Here is a 17878-nt window from a genome sequence, read left to right as displayed (position 1 = left end):
GGAACACCCTCCAGCCACACACAAGCCACCCCGTGGAGTTTTTCCAGCAGGCTTTCCACTGGAGGTTGTGTCCCCGCTGACCCACCTCTCCGTGGCGCCCTGTGCGGAGGTGGCCCGTGCACGCCGCAGCTCCTCCTCCAGGCGCTCCCGCTCCTCCTCCAGCCGGGCCACATCTCCCGCGGAGCGGCGCTGTGCAATGATGAGCTGAAGCTCCTGCAGCAGGGCCTCCTTCTCCTTGATGAGCTGCAGCCGGTCCCTGTCAGCCTCGGCCGTGCTTGGCCAGGACTCATTGTCAAGCCGGGCCAGCTGCTGCTGGATGTTGGCGACTCTGCAAGAGAGACGGGGGGGAAACAAGGACATTGGCGGACTGAAAACGCCGTCTTCACACCTTCTCCACGTCTCACACTGATTCTGTAAACTCCTTTTGCCAAATAAGTAGTGAAATGATTGCACCAAGTGACCCTTACACTTAAAAGGATATGGAAACAATGTCCTAAAAAATGGTGCAGAAGTCTTTTCCTGAAGCTCCCTTAGCCTGAGATTCGAGATGAAAATAACCCCATCGTGCCTGTTCCGAAGAACTGACAAAAAGGCCAGCAGCCCTCAACATGCCCATACTCGGCGGCTCAGACTCCTGGTTTCCTACATGAAACTGTCCTAGAGCAGGAGGGAGTCTGCTTGTTTCTTCTGCCCACCCTCATCAGTAGCTAAACAGCAATGCTGGACCCCCAGAAGTGCTGCCAGCCTCCCGCCTCCTCAGCTGTGTCTAACCACTGTCAGCCGCTTTAGCAAAATAACAAAGGAGAAATGCACTCATCATCTGGCGTCCTGAAGGAAAGACCTTTGAAGCCCCATGCTCCGCGTCTTCTGGTTCTGTGTGCTCCTTCCTGCACCAGAGCCCCTGGCCATACATGAATTCAAAACACCTTGCAGAGAGCAAGTGGGCACTCGACAAAAGCTGAGTGCATTGAACAGTGAACAAACACGCCTGCAAATATGTGAGAGGAAGAGAGGCAGCCCTGTGAGCATGGATGCTGGTGACAGATGATCTGGGTGGATGCAAAGCGCAACAATCCTCAAGGTGGAAAAACAGAGGCTCCTATCAGTTTCCATGCCTCGAAATTTCCAAGTGCTTGCTTGGCAAACAGACTGCATTACTTTTTGTGTCATGAGGTGCTGTTGAATGCAGATTAAGTGAAACAGATGTGGCCTGTATTTTTAAAGCATCCTTTAAAAGTAAGAGTAGAATGTTTTAAGCCCTTTAGGGTTAAAGATCAGGGATATGTTTCTAGGGAGAAACTAGGAATGGCAAACTCAACCTGAACCCCATGCTGTGGAGGACATAGTTGGCATACTCGCCCAAAAACAAAATCCAAAGGCTTCTCTGAGATCACAAAGAGCTGTGAGAACAGGGAAGTGGCAGGCACACGTGGCCCTATATCCTCCGAGGGAGATGCAGGGCAGAGGTGCTCCTGAGACTGCCTCCTCCTGTGCCCGCGGTCCACGGCACTAACCAAGGCTGGCTTCCCACCTGCTGGGTCTAGACCTCAGAAAACTTCTCTACACTATGAGCCATGTGGATATCCCCAATTGACTAGCATTGCCACACATGTTAAAACCTGCCACCCAGCCTTGTGCCAAGTCAGGCTCCACCTAAACTAGACACGAGCACATGGACTCATGAGGATCGGGCATGACTCCCTCTCTAGCCACCAAATGAATCTGAAAGCCCACAGTTAAGGAAAGAAACGGGTACACAAGTTACAGTTTAAATGTATGCATTTTACTCAAGTCCACTTCAACAAGGTAAAGACACTAGTTGAATGTCAGTAGCTTTATTAGACAAGTTATTTTCTAACTTAAAACTAATGTCTGGAAAACGTGTTGGAAGATGGTGCCAAACCATGTCACCAGAAAAACTAATGACAGAGGCAGCTGAACAGGGCTAGGACTCCAACTGGGCTTAAGCATCCACCTACGTCTAATTAGTGTAATTAAAATTTATGGCAGTCATATATCCAAAGCCCAAGGAAAATACACTCCAAGCAAACCCACAAATAAGTCAGTGCTAAATCAGACATTATACCCAATGACATTTCTGGAACATTCTACAGTAGACCAAGACAAGTTAAGAAATAAATATAAAAGATGAAGAACAATCAGCAAATCTGTGTCCTCATACTTTTTTTCATTTCCATTTATCTGATCCACAGGAAAGTCTGAGCCCAGCTGAATTTTGCCCGACCATTTTATACTCATACTAATTATCATACATATAATATAAACAGAAGTATTTTACAGAACACTCCTTTTGAGTTTTCTGAGCCTTAAATATGAAGAGATCAAGATTCCATTTGAGTCTGCCAGCTCTAGGTTAGCTGCTAGCCTACAAGGATTCAAGCTGTTGAAGGTGGCGGAAGATCCAATTCCAGATAATCACAACCTTTCCAGGAAAATCTCAAGTAATATGCACTGTCAGAAAAAAAAGAATGAGGAAAAAAATGAATTACAGGAGGGAGGAGAGGCAAAGGGTGAGTTTCAAAAGACCTGTCTGCTGCAGGCATAAAGAAACAGAACAGCAGCCCAAATTAAACCATGTCCTGTCACTTCCCACAGCTGGCAGGAAAAATATGCAAGGACAAACGGCAAGGGACGACCTCTCCAGCAGAAACAAAATCTGGATGAGGTTGACTTCTTGCAACCCATCTGGAAATGTTTGGGCTGTGCTGAATGCTAGGCAAACATTTCTGTGCCTTCCAATTGTGGGGTTTAATAATAAAATTTCAAAACAATGCAACAATGCAAACAATCTCATCTTCATTTCAGAGCTATATATGAATCTAGAAGAAACTGGAACATATTGGAAAGTTCAATTTCTTTCTTTGTCCCCATGTTCTAGGTGTGAACATTTGGGGCCTGCTTCAGCAAGGTCGAGAGAGGCACATCTGTCTGTCTGTCTGTACTGGAAGCCAAAAGCACTAGGATTCCCTCAACAATCGATTGTTCTTATGTCCCCATGAGACAGACAAGACGGCTTTGCCTTTAAAACCGTATGACTTGTCTACCTTGCCGTGGGCCGGAAACGAGCCATCTGCAGGGAGTATCTTTAGTACGTTAGGTTTACTTGAAGAAACAGACTTCCTGCCTAAGGCTAAACACAGATGTACTGAGTTTCAATGCACCTTCTTCTACATCCACGCCAAACAGCTGATCCACTGGTTGGAGCCTCGCTCCTGTGAGTGCTGTTGTTCCAATTTTGGGTATTAAAGGAAAAACAATTTCCAGAAAGGCTTTTCTTTGAAATATCATTTCAGTGAAATTAAATACATGGAAGTAAAGCAAGGTCATGGTTAAAGTTTGCAAAACAAAATAACTTTCCCGAGTTTTTTGTAAAGAGAACTAATAGCAGCTTAAAATTAGAGAGGATTTTTTTTTTCTGTGAGCCAACTATATTCTTCAGTGATTTTTATTTTTGAGGGGTAATGCATTTTATGGCCTATATAAAATCTCTCCCAAATGCCTTTAAAAGCCTTAAAATATATGTCCCCGTGTCCTGATAGTGAAGAAAGCAAATGTTCAATCAAGCATGCAGGTTTCTTATTTATTATGTGTTTCCCAAATTCTATTCCCTGAGCAGGTCTAATGTAGACAGACATAAAATATGAATCATTTTTCCCTTATGATTTTTGCCCAAACACTTTTCTGTTACAACCCAGGCACCATTAAACCATGCATTTATGCCGCAGAAACTATTTAGACTCTCACAATTCACATGAAAATCTTAAATACGATTTGCATTTTTATAGGAAAACAGTGCACTTTCAATAATAAAAAGTTCTGAGGCATATCAAGAATAATCCCTAATTATTTGAATTTATACCAAAAATCTGCAGTCTACAATATCATTTCTCATGTTCCTAAAATCCTGTTGCTTTCTGGAATAGCAAGCAGAACTCTGGACAGCCCACGGTCCTATCCCATGGTGATGAGTCGTGAGGGATCCCAATGGCACATTCCAGGACGCGGGGTCAGCTTAGAGCCTCATACCTTCAGATTGCAATTACGGCTACAGGTTCGATACTCCCTACATTTTCTCTTAGTTTTCTTGTTGTAAATACCCATTTAAATAAAAAGCAAAGGTTAAAGAAAACAGCTGAGATGTAAGTCAGATGGACAATGAAATCACTTCAGCTGATTGAACTAAACCAGCGTCCATTCTACTCAACTCTTTATGTCAGAAGTTTGAGAAGTCTGAATCTAGAATATGTGGGATAAGAAAGGTCTACTAATACACCAATATCTCACCCCGTCCTCAGCTTCCCAGCCCTGACATCTTCTCCCTTTGCAACAGACAGATCTTCAGAGAGCAACTTCATCAAATAAAAAGCAGTGAGTCTACAGGCTTCTTCGTGTTGACCAGAATAGGGAAGACAGAGCCACAGTGGCAAAGATGCTTTTCCTTATTTCTCACAACTGTGCCCCACCCCTAAAACCCAGATAGGAAGTCATTTGAGAAATGAAAAAATCCAAGTGATTGATCAAATTCAACTGGAATCATAACACTACACTGATCCTCGACAACTGATGAACAGCAGGACTGATCCTGGCAACAAAAACTAAGAGGCAGAGAAACTGGATGGACCGAATGTTTTGTTCCTATCTGGACTGAGAGTGTTTCTATGGTAACAGCTACAGTTTGTGCACAGTTCTGGAACAAGCGCCCTTAAGTTAAAAATAAGGAGCCATCTGCGTCATTGGGATTGCTTCAAGAAGACTTGCTCTTTCAACTTCACTTTTAAAATTTCTGAAATGTTAAAATCAATAGTGTGAATATTCCTATCATTAGGTCTGCCTTGGGAATCCGAAGAGGCGCTCCTGAGGCAAGGTGCAAGCAGTCCTTTTGGTACGCTTCACAGGACCCACAGTTAAAAACACAAAACTAGTCATCATGATAGTGGTCGTTTGGCCAGAGAATTCTCTAGAAATCACACCACCACTCAGAATTATGAGTTCCACTTCCACAAACTTCCTTTAAATCTGAATATATATGAAATCCAGCTGAGTGGGGTGGCTCACACCTGTAATCCCAGTACTTTGGAAGGCTGAGGTGGGTGGATCACTTGAGGTCAGGAGTTCGAGACCAGCCTTGGCCAACATGGTGAAACCCCGTCTCTACTAAAAATACAAAAATTAGCCAGGCATGGTGGCACGTGCCTGTAATCCCAGCTACTCAGGAGGCTGAGACACAAGAATCGCTTAAACCCAGGAGGCGGAGGTTGTAGTGAGTCAAGATCACGCCACTGTACTCCAGCACTCCAGCCTGGGTGACAGAGCGAGACCCTGCCTTCAAAAAAAAAAAAAAAAAAAAAGGAAAGAAAAAAAATCTGAATGTATATATATATATATATATATGAAATCCCTCATTGTCCAGAATTCGGCATTTTTGACAATTTCCCACATCTTAAAAATAATCTCAAATATATATGTGCAAGGAAAGACCTCCAAAATGCCTAAGGCATAAAATCCTCCACTGTTCAGAAGTGGCAAAGCACAGGAGGTTCTACAGAGGATATACATGATGGTTTACTTTGTGTGTCAAGTTGCCTGGGCTAAAGCTTGCCCAGATAGCTGGTAAAAACATTATCTCTGAGTGTGTCTGGGAAGGAATTTCTGGAAGAGATAAGCATTTGAATCAGTGGACTGAGCAAAGAAGATCTACCCTCACCAATGTGGGTGGGCACCATCCAATTCATTGAGGGACTGAATAGAGCAAAAGGGTGGAGGAAGGGTGAATTCTGTCTGTCTTCTTGAGCTGGGACATCCACCTTCTGCCCTCAGACCCCAAAGCTCCTGGTTCTCAGGCCTTCAGACTCTGGGACTTACACTATGACCACCCACCCACCCCACTCCACACCCCACCCCACCCCCAGTTCTCAGGCCTTCAGACTTGGACTGAATGAGACCACTGGCTTTCCTGGGTCTCCGGCTTGCAGATGGTGGGACTTCCTGGCCTCCATAATTGCGCGAGCCAATTCCTATAATAAAATAATCTCTCTCCCTTCTCTTCCCTACCCCTACTCTTGTTGGTTCTGTTTCTCTGCAGAACCTAATACAGTAGGGAAGGTAAGCTTGCAGGGTGAAATGATTTCAGGAATGAGAGCTGGGAGATTAATGTCCAAGGGCGAAGTAGCGGAACGAAAAGACGACACTGAATTGTGGCACTAATCTAATAGAAGTTCACCTGGGCAAGAGGAAAGGGCACATGATGTCCCTTAGGCTTGGAATGAGGGAGCAGGGAAGAACGCATTATTCTTTGCTAACACTGCCACTAAGAGCAACGTGTTCTTTTTCATGCTTTGGTGGGTTGATGGGGGTACATGATGCCTTCCTGCTCATGGCACACCACTTCTCCAGGGACGCTCACAGGGATATCAGAGACATTATCTCCCAGCCTGATCAAGGGGGCCGAGGAAGAGACCATGGACGGGACCTCAAAGCCACCATGCTTTGCCTGTGGTACTCAGCACCTGGCTCCTGGAATGTTAATGTTGAGTTCTTGCCAGAGAACCACTGGCCACTGCTCTCTCCCCAAGTCTATATCGTTCTACTCTCGTGCCTCACTTAGAGGCAGTCCATCAGAACACTCGGAAAACACCATTGTAATGAAATCGCTCATCTGGTGCTGGGGAGACCTGATAACATCAACCCTTCCTAGCCTTCCGTCTGTCTACAGGGATGGGGCAGAAGGGAGCCAAGACTATCCTGACAACGCTACAAGGTATGTAAAGTCTAGGGCCTTGCCCAGGCTGCTAAGGGTTATGTGACCTACAGCTGAGTAGTTCACATGGCAGGCATGCACTTACTGGTCAAGCCTTAGCTACAGTAACCAATGTGGAATGACTGGAGGCAGAAACAATCACACCAAGGGGACTGGAGACGTGCACCGCCGCATCTAGGAACCAGAGCCCGGAGGGAGCTGCAATCAATGACTCAGCAAACTGCAATCTCCACTGCGGACTCCACCGACAAGAACACTTCATGGATGTTTCTAAGCAGCTTCAAGTCCACTGAAAACACCAAACTCATGGTCAAAACCAAGATCTGCCTTTCAAATGGCCCTCCACTTTACTGTGAGCCTCTGGAAACCCTGTTTAGGGTCATCCTCCTCCTTTAATTCCAGGGAGAACACCATCTCTGTCACACTTCCCCCAGGCCAGTCCAATTTAAGAAAGGGGATGTGCTGACGGCAACAATTTAGGACTGCCAGCTTGTTATTTTGCCAAGTAAAGACTTTTGGAAAAAACCAATTCACATCAATGATCATCATTAGTTAATTAAGAGAAAGATGTTTTAACAGAAAAAAATATATATGAAAAAATGTATATTAAACACATATTATAAATATAATATATAAAAATATATATGTATTAAATATATATAAAACATATATTAATTATATATATTTATATGTATGTATGTATGTACGTATGTATGTATCACTGAGAATGAGAGGCTTCTTTGACTGGAAAGCAGCGAGTTGGCTTTAGGAACACCTGCCGCTGGCCCTCCTTTTTCCCATGCACTGTGGACTAAGGACACCTCAGGCTGGGCTTGGGAAGCAGAGGCCTGCCTGTCGGCCAATGGTACCACTCCCTTTTCGTTCCTTCACAGCCACTGGGCCCGTGGACATAAGTGTCTTCTCAGGTGTACTTCCTCTTCTTGTTTCCTCCAGCCCCAGCCATCCCCTCTCGGACCTTTTACTACACCCCTCTGGCCAGTCTCGTCCTCGCCAGGCCTTTGATTGGACTTCCTCAGGCTCAGTCCTGGCATCTCCTCTTTTCTCCCTGTGTTCCATCTCCCAAGGTGAGCCCAGCTGCTCGGTGACTTCATCTCTATGCCATCTGGGTTCCTCAAATGGCCCTCCTCCACATACCACCATCTGAATGGCTCACACTTAATCTTTCCAACTCAAACGTCCCAGCATGCCCAGCAATTCTGACCCCTCTTCAGGGCATCGTGGCCCCCATGCCGTGGCCTGCCTCCCTGCTCATGCATCCTCCATTCCAGCCTGGCTGGCCTTTGCTCTGCAATTCCAGGCCAGTCCAGCTGCTGCAGAGTGACACCTTACCCCCACTCCTGACCCCCACTCTTACCTGAGAAAGCCCATCCCCAATGGACAGCGATTGGAATCCCAGCACTCCTTCAGGACCCAACTCCAATGCCATTTTCTCCAACCCCCAAGGAGAGGATTAATTATGGAGTTCAAAGGCTAGTAGCCCTTTTGAATGTCCATGAAGGTCCAGAACTGTTACTCTAGCTCGGTGTGTTGACGTATCACACCTTGAACATAGTCCTTGAAAGGGAGAGACAGTTCCTTGCCTACCTCAGATCCCTAAAGGCACCCATGTCTTGAAGCCCTTTCCCTTCTCAAGTCAAGGTGAGAGACCCCAAGGCTCACACCTGGATGGAGGTTTGAGGAAGGGACCCAGGAGCAGAGCAGTTGGCCTGGAGCTGACCTGGCCCCGGGACTGCCCTGGCTTGCCCCGTCCCAGGGGCAAAGGCCAAATAGCAAATGCAACCACACGGGACCCTCATTTACTCATTCAATAAATATTCACCAAGTATGTAGCTGCTGGGCTTACAGCAATGACCTACAATCCCTGCACTCATGAGGGTTATTTACGTTTTCACAGGGAGAGACAGGCAGTAAGAAAAGTAAACACTGGTTAGGTAATAACATTTGCTCAGCCAATCAGGGGGACCGGGGTGAGGACAGGGTGGTGAGGTTTTATTCAGGATGGTCAAGGAAACCTCTCTTAACAAGGTGATCAAAAGGAGAGGTCATGTGACAATTTGGAGAAAAGCCACCCCATTCCAGACAGAGAAGACAGAACAGGCCAAGGGCACTGTATGAGTTTGCTATTTTCTGCCCCAAATTACCACAAGCTTAATGGCTTAAAGCAACACCTATTATTCCCTTACAGTTCTAGAGGGCAGAAGTCGAAAATGGGTCTACAGGGCTGCGTTCTTTCTGGAGGTTCCAGGGGAAAATCTGTTTCTTTGCACCTTCCAGCTTCTAGGGGCTGCCCGTGCTCCTTGGCTCCTGGCCCCACACTATTCTGATCTCTGATTCCAACCTCACATCTCCTTCTCTACTGCTGACCGTCCTGTCTCTCTCTTATGAGGACCCTTGTGATGACACTGAGCCCACCTGGATCATATAGGCTCATTTCCCCATCATCTCAGGATCCCTAATTTAATTACATCCACGAAGTCCCTTTTGCCATGGAAAGCCACATCTTCACAGGCTGTGGAGATCAGGATGCAGACACCTTGACGGACCATCATTCTGCCAGCTGCAGATGCTAGGTCAGGAGTTGGCTCGGTGGGACTGAGGCCCGGTGGGAGGCCCGAGGGGCTGCTCAGTGCAGGCGTGCTTGCACATCTGAGGAACATCAAGGGGCCGATTGGCTGGAGCAGGGTGAGTGGGGAGCAGGCTGATGCCTGTGAGTCAGCAGGCGACCTGCTCATGTAGGCCCCTTGTCCATGCATCGTGAAGATTCAGGAGCAAGACAGGAAGAAGCCCCAGGGGGAGGTTTCTGGACCTTGGCACCGCGGCCATGCTGAGCCGGGTAAGTCTTTGCTGCGGGGGCCATCCTGTGCACAACAGGATGTCAAGCAGCCTCCCTGGCCCCTGCCCTAGAGTTGGGACACCTAAACATGTCTGCAGACACTGCTGGAGGTCTCCTGGAGGGTGAAGGCCTTGCTCCCTGTGTGGAGCCCCACTATGCTAGTGGGAAAAGGACAGGCAGCACCTGTGCAGGCCCACCCAGGTGGAGTTTAAAAGAAATCTCTGATTTTTAAATGCTCCAACACAGCCCACAGAGGCACTTCTGACATGCCGCTACTGTCAGTGGAAGGTGGACCTTCCTCTGTAGCTGTGGTGCGTTTCCTAACAAGGTTCTGGCCATCTTGAAATAATATGGTATTTTATTCAAAAGAACTGATGAAGAAGTACCATGCCTGCCCCTTGAATAATTTTCTTAAATACTCGACTTTTCACCCAAATGTATTATCCCAACATTTAGAAGGTTACTCACCATATACTGGTACCATCTCTAGAAAACAAAGAAATCACTTGCAATGTTTGGTAAATGTCACAACCAAACACGTAACAATCATGTTCCTAAGTGTAGCAACAATCTATTTGCTGCGTTTAATCCAGCACAGCAAATTCCAGCACCCACACTCCGCGGTTTCACCAGAAACAGGCAAGAGCAGACGAATACTCAGAAGAGACAATCGCTCCTCACAAACTGTGGCAGGCTACAGAGAAGGAATATGCATGATAATGAAGAATCACCACACAAACAACTGGTATTGCCAAAAGAACTTGGCACTGTTCTGTGGGGAAATTTAAAGCCCACCACGAGTCCATCCTAAAAAGCCAAGAGGCACTGGTTAGAAAACCTCCTAGAAAACAGAAGGCCCATGTCCGTTTAAGTTGGCCCTGGAGCACTGAATCATATGATGTGCTTTTGTTGCTATTTTTACATTTTTTAAAAAGCCAACAAAGTAGCTTTCCAGACATCCATGAATGGTACAGTGTGCTGAGCAGGCCTAACTGTTTAGCTTCCAGAAAGAACTCCCTCACCCCACCCGACATTCTGCTATTCTGCTCTCCCCGCCCCCCATGATAATATTTCATTTGTGACTCAAGTAACTTTTTAAAAAAGATATGCTTGATACTCTTCTGAAGCACTTATTTGGAAATAATTTGGCTTTAAGACTCTTTCCAGAAGGCACAAACTAGAGAAAGTCTCTAAAAAGAGAATACAAAAGTCAGAGAGGAGAAGAATATTGAAAACGGGAGCCCTGCGCAGGTGAGGAGACACGTGGCGCCCTAAAATACTATGCCATGCGAGGGTCCGGAAGCCTCTCATCTTTGTCCGTGTCAGAGGATGAAGACTGGAAGGGAGGGAGGGAAGTGAGGAAAGAGAAACACAAGTGCACAAAGTGGGTCAAGCTGCAATTTGCAGGAGGCCAATGGTTTATGACACAGGACAACATAAATGGAATGAAATCAATTAGGTACTGCTCACCTATTGACCTAATGCTTATTGAATGTCTTATAACCAAGATACATGGCTTTGCCCATTAGCTTATGGAGTTAGAAGCCACACATATAAAAGATCAAGTGGTTTCACTTATGATACCCTCTGGAACTGATGCTCGTCTATTGGAAGGAGGGAAGGGAAGGAGGGGTAGAGGTTCTGAACTACCGGGGATGACGAAGCCAAAAAAGTTTCTATTCTTATGGAATCACGTCTGTATAACTGTTTGTAATATTGCAAATTTCACATTTTAAATGCACTTGAAATGTTGTCATATGTATGTATTAAGCTACACGTAAATGAAGATCCTTGACTTGGTATTCTATCAAACGCTGTTCTCCGATGAGACGTGACCAATCACACACAGGAACTATGCCACGCTTCCTTCCACAGGAGAAAGTAAGTAAGCAAGCAGAAGGCGAGGTTGGAAAAAAGTGCTTCTTACCTCTTTCTGGCTTCTTCATATTGCCAATTAAGTCTGACTCGGTCTACAAGTCTTGTTTTATCATCAAAGACAAACTTTCCGGAACAGAAGAGAGAAAAAAAGAAAGGAAACGCATATTAAAAACATATTTCCAAAATAGCAACTTCACTTAAACTTTCGGCAGCAATGAGAAATATTCTTCATCTCTTTCACTTTCGATCTGTGCAAGGTCTGGAAGGAAACACTGAACAACCCTTTGTGGCCACCCCTGGCTGGGGAGGGGGGAGGGGGAAGGGAAGACTCTTGCTTGCCTAAACTGGTAGGGTTTTTTGTTTTTTTTACAGCAGCAGCATATCTATCTATTCTGTAATTCCAAACAACAACCACAAATTAGGTTTTAAAAGAAGTAGGAAATGACTTAGTAAAAGTTGATACAAAGGCAAAAACCAGTCACCCCATTTTGTGCAGTACATTCTCTAATTCCTCAGTAAACGTAAAATAATGATGTTCTACTCAGAAGCCCCACGGTCTGAGGAAGCTGGACTAGCTGTGTGACGGATGGGCTGGTGGACGCCTTCTGATGCCACGAGGTGTGTTAAAGAACCAAGGGCAAGCCGGGCACGGTGGCTCACGCCTGTAATCCCAGCACTTTGGGAGTCTGAGGCGGGCGGATTACGAGGTCAGGAGATCGAGACCATCCTGGCTAACACAGTGAAACCCCGCCTCTACTAAAAATACAAAAAATTAGCCGGGCGTAGTGGCAGGCGCCTGTAGTCGCAGCTACTCGGGAGGCTGAGGCAGGAGAATGGCATGAACCCAGGAGGCGGAGCTTGCAGTGAGCCGAGACTGAGCCACTGCACTTCAGCCTGGGCGACAGAGCAAGACTCCGTCTCAAAAAAAAAAAAAAAAAAAAAGAACCAAGGGCAAAAGGAAAGCAAGCAAGGTCTCAAAAAGCCAGAGCTCGGGGAGTACCAATATAGAGTTAGCCTAAATGCGGTGCTCTGTGACGAGTAGATGTACTTAAATATTTTTGTACCAGTTACATTGATGACAATAAAATCCTACACAAAACAAAAAAAGACATGTACAGGAAGTAACTGTAGTACATTTTGGTTGGTTCCTCATTCCTGCAAATATTCACACAACTCCAGTTTCAATAAATCAGCTCCATCTGTTGATCTGACCTTACTAGATCACATATTATGGCCACCAAGTCTTTACATTTTTGAAATAACTTCCCATCAACAAGTATCTGAAAATATTCAACTTGAATGATTAGCAGTGAATTTATCGACACGAGTTTTGATCTATGTTGATGAAAAATGTCTTTGCAAATTTATTGCCTTGAATGGCAAGATGAAAAAGTGCCTTACAAGGGACTGAGCATTCTCCAACCAGAATGACAATTGTTCATGGTTTCTTTTTTTGAGACAGGGTCTCGCACTATTGCTCAGACTAGAGTGCAGTGGCACAATCACAGCTCACTGCAGCCTCAACCCCTTTGGCTCAAGCGATCCTCCTGCCTCAGCCTCCCAAGTAGCTGGGACTACAGGCATGAGCCACCACGCCCAGGTGGTTGCCCAGCCATGTTGCCCAGACTGGTCTTCAACTCATGGGCTCAAGCAATCTGGCCACCTCTGGCCACCTCAGCCTCCCAAAGTGCTAGGATTACAAGCATGAGCCACTGTGCCTGGCCACAATTATACATGTTTAAACGGCCTCATCCAATGCTCCTCTCCAGCTTCCTCAGTATAAATATATTTAAGTGGCAGTGCCACAGCTCCAAAAGCTGTCCACAGTGGAGATGAGCTACTTGCCATTTCAGTCCCCTCTTTATTAGTGACCCTGCAATCAACTCATCAAGATCAGTAAACATCATCTCTCAAACCTCTTCTCAAAGCCGTATGCACCTCTCTCTAAGCTTTGTTTCTGTACTCTTCTTTGAGAATTAAATGGACATTTTAGTGAAAAGAAAAGACAGCCAAATGGATCCAAGAGACTCCTGCTTCAGAGTTCCTATGCAGCGCTACAGCGTGTGCAACCCTGTGGCTGCAAATCTCCAGTCTCAAAAAGCACATCTGACATACAGCAATATCCACCCCACAAAACAGACTCAACACAAGCACAAAGTGAGGTAGGCAGACTTCTAAGAAGGCCCCTAATGACCAACACCTCCTGGGATTCTCCCCGTGTGAAATTCCCTCCCCCTGAGAATAAACTGGGTCTATAACTTGACTCTAACCAATAGAACAGAACAAAGGTGATGGGAAGTCATTTCTGTGAATAGGTTACAAAAGACTGTGACTTCCATCTTGCTAGCAGACTCTCTCAGCTGGTACACTTTGACGAAGCAGGCTGCCGTGCTGGAGCGGCCCATGTGGCAAGGAACTGAAGCCCTCAGTCCAGCAACCTGTGAGGAACTGAATCCTGCCAACAATCACATGAGCTTAAGAGTGGCTCCTCCCCCAGGTGAGCTTTTGGATGAGACCACAGCCCTGGCTGACACCTTGACTGCAGGTTCCTGAGAGACCCTGGAGCAGAAGACCCAGCCCAGTCTCCTGGACCACATCAAGCATGAGATAATAAAGGAGTGTTGTTGTAAGAGGCTAGGTTTTAGGGAAATCTGTTATGCAGCAATGGTTAGCTAATACAGTCATAGCCTTTTGATCTATTTTTCTATAACATGATGTGGTTTCTTAGAAAGTACAGGGGTTTAGGGATGAGAAGTGTTTCAAAACCAGACCTGCCTCTCCTCAGCTACAAGACCTTAGGTAACCTGGCATCTCAGTCTCCTGCACATCACACAGGATGGGAACAACTACTTAAACTGAGATAACAGCTATGAGATTGCTGACCTAGGGTCAGCCCCGGTAAACTTCAGGAGCTTATCAACAATGAGCAGTGACTGCTCAAGTAGCATAACCAGCCACCACTCCTCACCTGACATTTTGAGAAGGGTTGACCTAAATCACTGGAGAACCTTCTATCTTAACTGTTTCTCTCAAACTAAATTCTAATTCTAACCTTACAATAAGCAGCAATGAATTATTCACGAATTCAATGAGTCTTACACTTGTTTCCTTCTCTCGCTCCAAAATCTTTACGCAAAAATGCCAAACATTTTTCAATTACAGATTCTCCTCTGTGTGTTACAGATGGCGACCATATTCTTTCATCCAAAGAAGATGCCTAGTCAAAAACGGCCAAGTGTACGTTTGGAACAACGCGGGCAAATTTGAAAATAGGACTGTTCCAGGACACCCAAGACATAAAGGGCCGTGATTTCCTACATTATACTCCACTCGAAGAGGCACTAGTTGCTAAGATTTCAAAATATTAATTAGCTAATTATTTAAAACCCAGAGTTTTCCATCAATTGTTTTTTCCTCCTTTTGTTGCTTTCCTTTTATTTATTTAATTTCGGGGGAGGGGTGGCACTGTGCATTCCATTGATACCTCATCTTTGCTTAATAATCCTTAAAAAAAAAAGAAGCTCTTTAAACTGTTTTTCCATTTGGTAACAAATTAATGTCAAGCTTCACTCAATGATATTACAATACTAGCGTCTTTGAATATCCACCATCCTGCTTCAAATGGTGATTTTCCCAACTTTGTTTTTGTGGCTAACTCAAGGCTTCGCTAATTAACAAAGGAGGCATTATGACATTCTTCCAAGTCTCAAACAAAAATGACTTTTAGTTCAATTCAATTTCCTGACATTCTTTTAGAAGAGTAAGAAACAGCAATAAAATAACACCCAAGGTGGCACAGCTATAAAGCCTTTGGAAATCAGTGGTCTAAGGCAGGAATCAGTAACTATGGCCCTGGGGCCAAATCCAGCCCACTGGCTGTTCTGTAAGTGAACGTTTGAGCAGCTCGAGGCCCCAACCTTACATGCTTGCAAGGCATCTCTGTTATGGCTGCATGTACACTACAATGACAGGGTGGGGCAGTTCCAGCAGAACTACCTGCAAAGCCTAAAATAGTGACTATATTTACTATCTGGCCCTTCACAGAAAAAGCGTGGGGACTCATGCTCTAAAAAGTGATATGTCTGTCAAAAGAACAGTGAAACTCAACTCTCACAAGGAGTATGTCATTTATAAGAGTCCAAATCATAAGGGCAGCAGTAATAAGCAATTCAATTGTATCACACAGCTGGACGTGAGACACAATACTTTTTCTTCAAACTTAATGGCACAAAAGTGAAGGCATTTCTTAAGTGAACATGGAAAATTACACCAAACCAGTGATGGCAACACTGAAGCAGCCCTCCCCTCTCCCGGTGCATTTCTCCCCCGGGGCGCGCATATACCTCCCCGATGATATCAGTCTGGGAGCCAGCATCGCAGAACTGCTGGGGTACACCAGCATCGCCAGGCACGCCTGCATGGTGAGGGAAGTCCACTAGAGAGTCGGTAACGGAGCAGCTGTTCTTGAAGCTATCGGTCAGCTTGGCCAGGCTCTGGAACAGAATGAGACAAGCTCTTTGAACGGAGATGGTGATGTGTCTCTTCCCTCCAGAAGTGGTTCTCTCATTTGTTTTAGGTCTGCTGCTTTATTTATTACTGAACAGTTGCCCCACCTCACCCCCATGCTCGTTAGATTTCACATAAATGCCCTTCATCACAGGCACCTCTAATAAAATTCTTAGTCATTTAAATCACATCGCAACTAAGTCCCCCTGGCAGCATGTGAATAAAATAGAGGACAATTATGGTACCATTTTTACTGGTTCTTAAACCTTCATGTTTCCTAAAGAAAAAAATAAGTATTTCTATCGAAAATGTAAATGAGCCTGACAGAGATGAATGCCGCCTTGAGACTGTTACAGAGGAAAAACAGGGAAGGGGAAAACAGCTCCCAGACAATGCTTACGTATTTCTTTTTCAGTTCTTTGAGTTGCTGTTTTAGCTTATGTATTTTTATAAACCTCATTTCTCAGTCATAATTCTACATGGTCAAAAGTAATCTCATATGTATGTTGGTTTGCCAAAAATTAGAGTTAGTATGCATTCTGGCACATGAAATCTCTCTGTGTGGCAGTTTTAAGCAGAAATCAGAATTCTGATTTTTTTTTTTTTTTTTTTTGAGAGAGGGTCTCACTCTATCACTCAGGCTGGAGTGCAGTGGCACAGTCATAGCTCACTGTAGCCTCGACCTCCTTGGCTCAGGTGATCCTCCGACCTCAGCTTCCTGAGTACTTGGGACTACAGGTACGCCACCACACCCAGCTAAACTTTTGTTTGTTTGTTTGTTTTTGTAGAGACCAGGTCTCACTATGTTGCTTGGGCTTTTCTCAAAGTTCTGGGCTCAAGCTATCCTCCTGCCTTAGCCCCCCAAAGTGCAGAGATTATAAGCATCAGCCACTGCACCCAGCCAGAAATCAGATTTTTGACCATTTCTTTTAGACTTCTGAATATATTCACTTTCAGCAAATTTTACTACAGACACCAGAACCAAAAATGCCCAAGTGCAGTAGAACTCACAAAACTGGTTGAGATTGAGATAAGGCCTTCTTGGGAGGGGCCGATATTGTTAAGTTCACATAAGAAAGGCAAAACAACTTATTTAACCTGGATAGAAGAGGACTCTGCCTGTGCCTCTTCCTGGAGCTTCTCAGAGTTTGAGAGGCTATGGAGACGTCAAAGAAGGTGCTCGGGCCTGAAGCTTCTTCCAGAAATTCTATCTGTTGCCTCCACGGTGGGAATTCAAGCAAGGCAAATGAGTGGCTGGCCCTGGTGCTGCACACGGTGGCCTCAGAGAGGCCGGGGCAGGCAGCCCTGCTTGGCCTCATGGCGTAAAGCCTCTGTGTCTCCACCATGGAACACCACATGGTTCAGCCTGCGGTGTTGGTGATGGGTAACAAACATGGGGCATCTTGTTCGATGTCAGCTGAGCAGAGACCTCAATAAATGGTAGCTGTTCTCAGTGCTACCTGTGTGCCAAAAAAAAAAAAAAATCTAACAATTAACCATTTACTTATCACAACCTGGAGAGGTCATCTGAAAATAGATTCCTAGGCCCTACCTCCAGAGATTCTAATTCAGTGAGTCTAGGGTGGGGCCTGGTAATCTGCATCTTAACAAGCACCATGAGGACTCTCCGCAAGTCCCTCATGGCCTTGACCTTAGAAGGCACTACCCAGGCAGGGTAGTTTTTTTGTGCATCTGTCTCATTTTGCGTATGAGTTTGAGCTTTGCTTGTTCTGTCCTGTGGGTCTTATACTCTACAGAATCTAGACACATGCCAGCAGGCAGTAGGTGCTCACTTAGGGGAGCAGATGAAAAATAAAAGCTGTAACCAAAAGCACTGAATGCATTCCAGCACTTTACGTCAT

General features: G+C 45.4%; 1 protein-coding gene across 2 annotated transcripts in view; it reads right to left on the bottom strand.

The window, feature by feature from the left end:
- WWC3 (WWC family member 3) overlaps positions 1-17878 on the bottom strand; it is a 129128-nt gene that overhangs the window by 34344 nt on the left and 76906 nt on the right. For both annotated transcript variants that reach the window (XM_016943328.4, XM_016943327.4), the window contains exons 7-9: positions 15854-16003; positions 11560-11633; positions 86-328 (exon numbers count right to left, since the gene is read on the bottom strand). In XM_016943328.4, coding sequence (XP_016798817.2) covers positions 86-328; positions 11560-11633; positions 15854-16003 — 467 coding nt within the window. The remainder of the gene's footprint in view (positions 1-85; positions 329-11559; positions 11634-15853; positions 16004-17878) is intronic.

The sequence above is a fragment of the Pan troglodytes genome, chromosome X, assembly GCF_028858775.2.
Source record: "Pan troglodytes isolate AG18354 chromosome X, NHGRI_mPanTro3-v2.0_pri, whole genome shotgun sequence".
Classification (NCBI taxonomy): Eukaryota; Metazoa; Chordata; class Mammalia; order Primates; family Hominidae; genus Pan; species Pan troglodytes.
The sequence above is the reverse complement of the archived record's forward strand: the minus strand, read 5'-3'. Positions and strand labels throughout refer to the sequence as shown.